Genomic DNA, 11,533 nt, shown 5'->3' with positions numbered 1-11,533 from the left:
GAAAAGCGACATCCATCAAGTACGAGCTGTCACTTGTGTGTGGAGGTAACTGCAAACACTCCGCGGCAAGAGTGAGAGGGACCCTCATTATCATGCTCCACACTGGCTAAACTGAACTCCTTGAGTTCCTAGACCATGTTGTATCCCATGTGACAACATGTGCCAAATCGAACCCTACAACTAGGTTCGTAACAGCATAAGGTATAGTGGACGCTACAGTCCAAAATACTCTGTTCCAACATGCCCTTGGCATGGCTTTGAAACATTCAAGCGTATTTATATGACTTGCACTGAAAACCGTGGGTGTTGCCTGCGCAATCCAACCCCTTTGGTTAACATCTACGTAGTCAAACCCCTTGGTAAGACCCTCTGTAGAAACTGCTCAGCTAGCAGGAACGGAACCAACATAGTTAACCATGTACATAATGATTGGAATCAACTCGAAAAGTTGAATTCGTCCGCTACCGTGTGGTAGATTGCGGAATTCTTTCCTTGAGAGTGTAACTGGGAGAGATCAAACTGTGATCCTCAATGCCTATGGGGTGATTTAGCAATCACCCTCCGGGTCGTACCCCAAACAATAGACACTCCGTAGTGCTATAGAGAGAGCAAGAAATCCACACAAGTGAACTTCCTAGCTCTTGTGGACAGCCATGTTGTCTCAACTGATTGCTGCATCTATACTTCCTTGTAGAGATCAGCTACTGTGAGTTGAAGATTTATCAAAAACTCAACTTGAGTGTCGCACTGAAAACATGTAGTGCAAAAATGACACTGTAAACATCCTGAATGACAAGACCCTTGCTTGTCCATTAACGTCGATGTATACTTCCCTGGGTAGATCTGTTCACTCTTGAAAACAATCACCCAAAGAATGCCAATAGTTGGGTCTTACCCTTGGCCTGACAATGGCTCTTAGCCTGTGTGGCTCATAGCCCTTGTGCAAATTAGTGTTCAATGGATGAACCGATGAAGACTAATTTGAGTAGCATGTTAGCCACGTGCTAGCTGAGAGTTAGAGCACCTTGGCTCACACTGATGTGTGGCTTATAGCCCTTGTGCAAATTAGTGTTCAATGGACAAACCGATGAAGACTAATTTGAGTAGCATCTTAGCCACGTGCTAGCTGAGAGTTAGAGCACCTTGGCTCAGGCTGACTCACGAGCAAAACACGTATCAAAAGCTTCTTAGAATATTTTCATTATTCCCTTAAAGAGAGAGAACAAGAGAGAAGAAGAGCATGCTGGGCTGCAAAACTTTCCTTGAATGACTATGACGTGTATAGTTGATTGCCATGCTCGTGTGCATCTTATGCATAACGTGCAACGTATCCTATAAGCATGCAACAAGTTTCTGCTATGACTCTCTCATTGAGAGAGGTAACAGAAAAACACAACCACGTCTTGATCTACCTGCCTTGCAGGGTCGTGATTGTATGAAAATGACTTAGCATTAGCACTTTGCCTGTGAAATAAGTCCTAGATGTAGGTTCCTTTTAGTGCTGTTGGGTGTTGATAGCAACCAACCATCAGGTTCAACAATGCATTACTTAGTCTGTCCTTGACAGAGTTGCGAGTGTGATAGCGGAAGCATAATGCATAAAGTGGTGGAAGCCATGCCACCTGCTTAGCATGCCTTGCATGCAAAAACGTAAGCCCTTGGCTACTATAACGGTCTCAAGCGTGAGAACCAAAACCATAAGTGCCTTGCACAGAATAAACTAGTAGGGATTCTGTGAGCTGACATTCCCTATTTTGCCAGTTCCCCAAACTTGTGTGCCAAAGCCCTTGATTCCAAATCAATGGCAGTATCTCGGCACAAGGGAGAAGCCGTGCTTCATGTAAAATTGCCAAAGCACTTTGCTTTGCACAATGACAGTAATTGCCAAGTAAAGTGTAAACATGGAAAAAAAACAAGAAAAACTTAAACTTGGCTAACTTGGTAGTTGTTGTTGCAACCGGTTGTTATGAGATTCCAAAGGGAAAGCTCGTGTAAAGGTGGCTCATAGCCAAATCGGCCGTGCGAGAAAGAGTTGTCACATATGGATATACGCCCTCTTGTATCATATACATCCGTCGTATACGGAATGAAATAATCTGCAAACCGTTTGCCAAATCCTTCCCAAGTTTGTATGCTCATAGCATATGCCAAACGTGGTGAGTCACTATGGAAGATGCATAAATAGAAGCCTTGCTTCACCTAAATCTGGTACTACTAATAGCCAACGGATGTGGCTGCAAATAGCATGACAAAAAGAATCGACCTTGTCGAGCAATTTCAAGTGAAATTAACCAGTATTGTGTGGCAAGCATCCTATGTCGGTTTGTAGAAACAGTGACAAGGAGTCGGCCATGCCGAGCAACTTGTTGCCTTCAACAAGTCCAGTAATAGGCCATGTCTATCTCCTTGAGATACTGAAAAATTGGCCCTTGGCCTTGCCTTTGAAAGAAAATGTAACCTGTGACGAGCGTGCGCTATCAAGGTACTCAGGAGAATCCATGCTTCAGATAATTATGTCTGGCCTCATGGCTAATAAACGCTATTGACGACAGATGTCATAGCAAATAGAGTCAACTATGTCGCTCATGCACAGATAATGGACCTTGTCCAATTGTCCTATGCACCCCACAAAATGGTCATACCATACAATTGTAACAATTTCCTCAGATTAATTCCGTGAGATGGGTAACATTTGCATTTAAGGCATTAAAGTTACTTTCAAGTAAACTTTGGCGTTGTTCCAAAGTCTTGAAAGCGGCTAAATCAAAAAGACCATGATCTCCTAGATCATCGGTATCATGCATGCTAGTATCGGCAACGTTCGTAGCTACCGGATTTTGAGGGACTTGCTCAAAATCAAACGTGTGGGAAGGTGGTACATTCTCACTGGCCCTGGTAAACACGTGTTAATGCAAAGAGAGGGAAAATAAACACCAACTCGTACCTTATTGCACGTAATCCTGGCTTCCTTGTTCTTCGTAAGAACGCCGGTGTTGAATCAACCAAGAATAGCTTGAAAAGAAGAATCGAATCGGCAGTCGATGAATCACTTGAAGTCACCGAGCAAATTCGAGCGGCCGATAAGCTTGTTTGCGTCGTATGCAAAACACCAGTAAATCTTTGAAACGTGTCCTCAAAATCTGCAGTCGTCGAGAAGTTGAAACATGCAAATCAAATTTCAGAGTCGGCCGATGCAATTGGCATCGTATGCAAGCACAAAAACGGTGAAAGGTGACCAATCGATGGCTTGTCGTCATGCCGAAACTTTCAAAAGCTGTGTCGCAGCAGAGGCGGACTGCGGAAATGGGCACAATCAACCGCAAGTTGTGTTGATGAAGCATACCAAATCGAAGAGGAAAGCCGGAACAACCTCCGAAGAGTGTCGGCACTAGCTGCGTATGCACAGGACCTTGTGAAGGGCACCAAATTTGGCTGAGTGTGGACGGACCAAAAAGAGAGCCCTAAAAAAGAAAAAAGTAATGAGCTCTGTCTGCAAACAACTTCGGCCGCGTGCGCTGGGGAAAATCTTTCTATAGCTTGCCTTGTGGGCGGAATTTGGGCCTGCTGCAGGGTCGGAACTTCACCTCCTCGCCAAGGCGCTCCAACTGAGCCTAACCTCGACCGATTTGACGCAGGTCCGACCACGGCCCCTTTCCCGGCTTAGCTTCCCTTCACACGCTCGATAGTTTCGGCTTCTCCTCCACTTCTCCATGGCACCGCATGCAAACTCATGCAAATCCATGCAAAGAAGCATGAGGGCCACGACCTTTCTCCATGATTCCTTCACCGATTCCTTCACCGAATTCGTCTCCTCCATGAAAAGAGAGAGAGAGAGAGAGAGAGAGAGAGAGAGAGAGAGAGAGAGAGAGAGAGAGAGAGAGAGAGAGAGAGAGATCGCCATGCTTCCAAAGAGAACGCCATGCTTCCCTCCTCCATAGCTCCTTGCTGCCCCCTCCTCTCCACCTTGCTCTGATACCAATGTTAGACCAGCGGGTAGACAGACATGCGAATAACCTCCCAACCATCCTATATATAGGCCCCTGGCCCTCTTCCATATATAGACCCCTTTACTGCATGTGTGTCCGGCACATTGCCCGGGCCGTTCCCGTCTAGTCCTACCCTTGGCATGACATTACTTATCTAATCTAATTTAACTCTCTCTCTCTCTCTCTCTCTCTCTCTCTCTCTCTCTCTCTCTCTCTCTCTCTCTCTCTCTGAGCCCCGTATGGTGATGGAGCTCGCAAATCCCCCCTTATTCGGCGTTATGTTCTGCTCTTCTTGGTGAGCAGTCTCTGATAGGTGGTTGTAATATGATGGTTACTTTGTATGGGTTGTATCTTGGGTAAGGGCTCCCTAAAGCCCTGAACATCTTGTTTTGTTGGGTATGTTGATGAATTCATGGCTCGATATAAGCATAAATGGTAATGTAATTTTTTAGTTTTTTCTTTTTCAAAACTCACAAATTGACTTAAAACCAAAAATTTACAATACCATCCATGCTCATACCGAGCCATGGAATACATCAACATACTCAACAAAACAACAGGGCAGTACAGGGAGTCCTCGCCCAAGATACAATCCAAACAAAGTAACCATCATGTTACAACCACAAATCAAAGATCGCTTATCGAGATGAGCAGAACATAACGCCGAATAAGGGGGGAGCCATGAGCTCCATCACCATACCAGGCTCCGACAAACACCAACCGCCGGGATGGAGCCATAGTTAAGCCGTAGAAGGATCAAATCAACGGGCTATTGAGGCGATCCGAGCGCCTTCTTAGAAAAACTTGACTGCTACAATCGTTTCCATCTAGGGAAGGACCCTGCCACGACTCCAACTCCCGTCGATCGTAGCAGCACAACAGATTCAATGGTGCAGCACACCATGAAAATTATCATGACCAGACAGCACCACAAAGGCCATGCACCAATCCATAGAACCCAGCACTTCGACAAGGACCACAAAATCAAGGAAAGGAAAGGGTTTCCACCACACACTCCCTGCCATCATCAGAGAATCTTGTGCCCCTTTCACCCCCATGCAACACAACCAGACCACGTCCTGGCGTGCTAGTTTCTCCCCGTGAAGAGAAGCGGGTGGCTACCCAGCCTCATAGCCAAAAAACTACTGGGTTTTCAAGCCACGACAATCCGTCAAATGTTCCCCTCCAGAGTGATCTTCGACTCTCTACTACAAAGAAAATCCAATCCCTATGCTGGCCAATCTACCACCTACAGCATCACCCCAACCCGCCTCCACGGCCTCAACCCGTGGAAAACCCACCCGGAGCACTCGCGACTCATGCAGTGCCACCAGGGCTATCAAGAAGCAGAGAGAGCTAGGGTCGACAAGCCAACAAGTAATTTTTTGGTTTTAGTTCAAATCACTCACATACTGTGAGTTGTCCCAAAAAAAAATGAAAAGCCTTTTGGCAATGGGAAGTCAAAAGACTTTCTACTCTATATAGGTGGTCCAATTCAAGTGCATCTAACCAAAGAAAAATGGTAATTATAGAGCTCTCCAAGATATAAATTTGGATTTGTCTTTTCAAAGAGATTTTTTCAAAATCAATATTGAAAGTTTTTAAAGATTTAAGCAATTCCTATTTCAAAATTATAAAAAACCCACTCTAAAGAGGCACTTCTATACTCTACATTAAAGTGCTTGAAAAATTGCTAAATGTTGGATACCTCCATGCATCAAGCAAAGGTGCTAACCTCCTCCCCCAAGTCATCGACTATTGTATTCATTGCGTGTGTGCATGCATACACACATGCACGCATAAGAGTGGGGGGCTGACCTACTTACAACAAAGCTCAACTATCCATGTGCTAGCTCCAAATGCAACTCAAGTCATACCTTTAAGCTGATGCCATTTGACTCAACTTCTTGTTGTTATGGACTCCATGTCATAGTTGTTTCCTTTTCCTTCATTGTATGCACCATTTATTCCTCTTGACATTTGATTCCCCCATACCAAGTTTTCATAGCAAACAAAATGTATGAACCCTTTTTATATAGCAAGCTCTCAACCTAGACTCTCTCATTGTACTACGTACATCACTCAACACAATTACATGTTTCAACAACACATTGCATCCTTACAAAATTCCACTTGCATGCTCACAACCCACACACTTGATTCCCTATTTTTTGCATCAAACTTCACAAGTTTCCCTTTCACATGCATCTTTTAGCCAACATAGTAGGTTCCACGGCTCAAAATTCTTTCTGTAATAATTAGTATAGCATCCACTACTCTAAAGGATTCACCATTCTAATCCAAAACATGCAGTAACCCGGCTAACATTGTGCATCCCATACCATACATTGTACCTTCAAATTTCCCTTCAATGTCTTCATCTCTACACCATTTATAACCGAATTTACTCCTCCCACTTCACTTTAGGCTTAATCTCTTTTTGCATGTCTGCCACTACCTCCCATGCCCACCTTTGTTTGCAATATGACAAGCCTTTGTTTGAGTTAGGGTGGCAAGAACCTTATCAAATTTGTTCACTTTTAACACACCATCTATCAGGCTGATGTAGGTGACTTTGTTTGAGGTACTTCCACTCTTCTCCATCTGAGCTATTTTGTGGAATGCAATCAGTGGTGGAGCCGTCCATTAAAGATTAATGTTTCCATACTTTGTAATTTCCCCATTAATATATGATCTTAACCTCTTGAGTTTGTTATCTTGACTTGCTCTTTTTAAATTTTGGATGTAATTATCGGCCATTGTCATTAAGTCAGGGCTACTAGCTTCCAATTTGTATTTATCACTATCACTAATTGTGAAAAGTCTTAAGCCATTTTGGGCCAACGATCGAAGCCTAAAACTTGGCCCAAGTACAAAGGTCATTTTTGTAACCTGTTTACATAAGTTATTAATGAGATAACCTTTGTTGAGTGTAGGTAGTGGACTACATGTATTTTTGGGCTTTATTTTCCCATTTCGCTCTCATACATTATTGCATTTTGATTACAAGCATTGTTACGTGTTGTCGAGTGAAGGCCCTACACATTGATGTAAATCTTTTGCACTATTTATCAAGCTGGTTTGAGACTCCCTACAAGCTATTTGTCATCATATCTCATACTTTAGGCATGCATTTCAAAAACTCTCAGATGCATTAGGTAGAGATCAACATTATTAAGCCATAGTATATCGAGAAGATACCTTAATGTCAATTTGACCTGCTAAATTTAGGGATAAAGTCTAGTATCCTTTTTGTAATTGCATGTTACTTGGTGAATTTGAGACCACATGATTGGTTGTCCTAGTTGGGATTATCATCCTTACAAAACTGGTTGTATTTGGGTATCATTTTGCAAATGAAACGATAGAGATTGACTCGCAGCTATAGTCTAGCCTCTGATGATTTTGGGATCATTTGAGAGTGGGTGTTTGATTGTAGCTTGCATTGATATTGTTTTTCAAGGGCCGTCCAAGTTCTTGTTTCCTCCATGCCCTGTTCAGGTATATATGTCCCTCGTATTGACATTAATGTGAGGTTCTTGCTAATTTTGTGATAGGATTAGAACATAGCGTGTAAAATCGTTTGGTAGTTGCTTAAGCTAGTGAAACATTCTCTCATAGTCATTATCTAATTAATTCTAGAGTGATCCTTCTTCTCACACATAGCTGGCGATTCACACGTACGTGTCTATTGGTTTGGTTATCTATGTTGCAAGATTTGGGGATACTAAGGTATCAACCTGAGACCTATATGTTAAATTTTGGACCGGTGGGATAGTCTCTTAGGCTCTTGGGTGAGAAAGGAGTATTCACTAAGTTGGTGTGAAAAAAAAGTGTTGATTTGATGTTTTGGACATCTCATGACATTTTGCATGAGAAGTAGGGTAAGTATTAGCAATGTGAACCACCCCTAAAGCTAGTCGTAATCACCATAATTATCCAAAGTTCATTTTAGAAAGGTATATAGTGTTTTGGCTTTGAAGTATAGGCACACATTTGATGCTTGGAAAAAAGGGTTTTGTGTGAAATGCCTCTTCAATCATGCAAGGGGCATTGGGTAGCTTGCGACCACGTGGCCACTGATAGAGAGGAAAGTGGGTAAGAGACCAACTCTACTGCATGAGGGATACCTAATAGTGCTATTCAATAAAATTTCTTTTAAACGTGTTTTCAACACCGATTGGGCGATATTTAGTTTTCATACTTTGCTATATTTTGGGGCTACATGTAGAATAGAGATGGAGAGAGAGCTCTACGGGAGCCTTTTTTTTGTATGCTCCACTATAGCCCCATCACATTGGAACAAAGCAAGCTTTGATTTCATCTTCTCTGGCATCGTCTTCCTAGCTCCATCCCCTTTTCTTTTCTCTTCTTTTGTGCAAGGTACGATGTTGGCGTGTGTATGCATGTGTGAGCCCCTTGAGCCAATTGGTGTGCGCGTGCACACACACAGAGGTGATATGAATGGAATGCAGTCAGCGGTGCTTTTGTGTGTGATTGTGTGCTCAAGAGTGTGCAATCAAAGTGTTGCTGTCAATTTTTGTTGTTCGATGTGTTTTTTAAGCGGATTTGAGTGTTGTGATTCCACTTGAGCTATACTAGAGAGGCATGTGTGTGTTGTCGGGTGTGTTTCCCCTTTCCCCCCTTCCATCTTCTGGTGCTCCCACTGAGAAGCTCCTTGGTTGAAAATATTAGGTTTTGAAGACGAAGGGTTGTTTGTGAATTGCTTGGTGTTCAGATCAAGAGTTGATGAAGATGATGGTGCCAAGCATTGGTCCAATTTTCATAGGAGTTGAAGATCCTAAAGATTATTGGGTAGCAGATTTCAAGCTATGGATGTTGTCAATGTCCATAACAATAGACAAGGAGAAGTTACAGAAGGTGCCGCTAATAATGTGAAGACAAGCAAAGGTCTAGCTTGATGGTCTAAAGGGCGATTATCAAAGTACATGGAAGGGATTGTGAACTCAATTTATGGGAAAGTTTTGAAAGTTGCTTTCTCCGGAGGAAGCATGTGCGAAGCTAAAGGCATTGAAATAAGATGTAAGTACAAAAAAAATAGTTTCCATAGAGCTATTTCGGAGACAATTGGAAGTTGCCACTGGTTTTGAAGGCAACCAATATTTCAAAGTGTCAAAATTCTTGGATATTTTGCATCCGAGGATTAGATAAAAGGGTACGAAAAGCTATGGAAATGTGGTCTATTTGGCCAAGGTGAAGAGTAAAAAAGTAAAGCGCACTTATTTGTGGTGTTTTTTTTTTTCGAGGGAGGGGGGCGTGCCTTGGGACTAAGTGACATGGACATGGAAGGGTGGGATCTACGTCGACGGGGGGATTGTGGGCCGTAGATCTGGAATGCGGGTACCCTAGATTACTTTTGTAATCTAAGGTAAAAAGTAATCTAGGGTCCCGTGTTTCGAAAGTAATCTAAGGTACACCATTTTGCGGGCGTGGGGTTTGAACTTGTAACCTCACCCATGAGAGGCGCATGCCCTAACCACTTTGCGATGCGTGCTTTCTTAAATGTGGGGGGGCTTAATTTATTTAAAACACATATACAAAACACCGACAACCAAAAGTAATCTAGGGTACCCTAGATTACTTTTAGCGCCGCCACCCAAATCTACGGCCCACAATCCCCCGCCCGTAGATCCCACCCTTCCATGTCTATGTCACTTAGTTGGGGGGGGGGGGGGGGGGGGGGAGGGGAGGATTAGACATTCTGGGCCCATGTTCTCATGATGTGAGTGGAGTGCAAGGCCAGCTAAGCTTAATTGTAAAGCTATGTGAACTCAAGACATCACAAGAGTACCTTCCAAGGCCCAAACAAAGCTTGGTTGTAAAGCTGCATGAGAGACCTAGTGCCCGGCAATGAGTACTGTTGTCAAGGAGATTTCTTGATTAGTTTAGGCACAAACTTGACTTTCTAGATGACGTTTCTAGATGACGTTGGGGCTTAGATGGTTTCCGTGTGCGGCCATGGTTTAGGACTCGCTGCAAGCATGTCAAATATAAAAGGGCGCCATTTACGTCGCCCTCCCCATCCACCATTCAGAGTCGCATTTTCCTTGATTACGCAGCACTTGTCATTAATTACACTCACCCTGCCTTCTTTGATACACTGCAAGTGTGATTAGCGCCTCTTTAATCAAGCTTTCACTGCAACTGTGTCCCTAATCAGTTTCCTCCTTCACACTCTAATGACTTCTGTTACCTCGGCGCGCCTCTTCCGCTTTGCATCTGCACATTCCTTCTGTGCTGCAAATTCTGCATCCAGAAATCGTGCCGACAATAATGGCGCTCCGCCATTATCTTCAGATTACCGCAGTAGAACGCCAGGCGCGCCTGCAGGACAAGATTTCCGCTCTACAACCAGCAGCAGCAGGAGCTGCAAGGGGCCATGGACGGTGCCAGAATGGCCTCGCGATCGATGCAGCAGCCTGTATGAAGTGTTGCAGGTTCCTGCGGGAGCAAATGGGGAGCAGATCAAGGCAGCATACCGCAGGCTGGCGATGGAGCTGCATCCGGACCGTGCTGCTGCAGAGAAGAAAGAGGAGAAGACCAAGCTCTTCTGTGAGGTGCAAGCGGCGTATGCTGTGCTCAGCGATCCCAGCGCAAGGGCGGCTTACGACGTGAAGCAAAGCCTCATCGCCATCAAGGCCGTTCAGGCCGCGAATATGAGGAGCTCTAATTACACGTCTACATCCTCATCAGCTCGAACTGCAGCCGCTTCGCCAGCCTTCTCCAAAGCAGCTTATAATAATATGCAGCCCCGGCCGATGCATACCAAACTTGGGCGCAATTGGGAGACTGATCAATGCTGGTGCTAAGTGCGGCTTCCCCCACCCATACACAAGGTACAAAGGAAGCACATTGATTTATAGACAGATGGTAGATTGTAGCCCTCATAAGATCCATCACCAACAATAGAACCCACCATTCTTCAATCGCTCTTCCTTGATGAAGGTTGTAGAAGATGGCATTAGAGGCTTATAGGTGACGTACACGTGCATGTGTGAGCTCTCTTGCTCCTGCGTGCTCTTTCACAAAGAGTCTGGCCCTCTTATATACCCATTTTTGTATCAATTTTCCTCTTATGTATCATACAACATCAATTTGCAATGCTTTTTTCTATAGCACACGTTGTCCACGTCTAAGATACTTTATATTACACATAGCCATATGAGCTTCCGCCATTGATATGTTGCAGGGCAGTCTGTAGTACTTCGATGTGGAGTTGGTAGCCACTTAAATATAGCAGGCACCTAAACGGTGCAACACATTACACACTTATGATCGCCAACTTCTCTAGCAATATGGCGGACAACAAAATGGCAGGTATGCTTACACACAGCCAAAATTAAATGATCACCAAAATCAACAAAACGTCTCAAAATGTATACAATCACCAAAGCAAATTTGTTGCAAAGCAAATTTCACGAATTTGCTAATGCAAATTTAGCACATCAAAAGCATGGATTTATTATGGGTAAAATTAAATGATCACCAAAATCAACAAGACGACTCAGAATGTACACAATCACCAA

General features: G+C 43.8%; 1 protein-coding gene and 1 pseudogene across 1 annotated transcript; both read left to right on the top strand.

Annotated features, from left to right (window-relative positions):
* Positions 1 to 3,242: 3,242 nt before the first annotated feature.
* LOC147445940 (uncharacterized) lies at positions 3,243 to 3,756 on the top strand (annotated as a pseudogene).
* Positions 3,757 to 9,889: 6,133 nt separating this feature from the next.
* LOC147445939 (uncharacterized) lies at positions 9,890 to 11,149 on the top strand. The gene has a single exon (XM_086526134.1). It carries the CDS (start codon positions 10,187 to 10,189, stop codon positions 10,814 to 10,816), a length of 630 nt encoding a protein of 209 aa, XP_086382260.1. The 5' UTR covers positions 9,890 to 10,186; the 3' UTR covers positions 10,817 to 11,149.
* The last annotated feature ends 384 nt before the right edge of the window (positions 11,150 to 11,533 follow it).

The sequence above is a fragment of the Adiantum capillus-veneris genome, chromosome 12 (genome assembly GCF_014529385.1).
Source record: "Adiantum capillus-veneris isolate H3 chromosome 12, ASM1452938v2, whole genome shotgun sequence".
Taxonomy (NCBI): Eukaryota; Viridiplantae; Streptophyta; class Polypodiopsida; order Polypodiales; family Pteridaceae; genus Adiantum; species Adiantum capillus-veneris.
The sequence above is the reverse complement of the archived record's forward strand: the minus strand, read 5'-3'. Positions and strand labels throughout refer to the sequence as shown.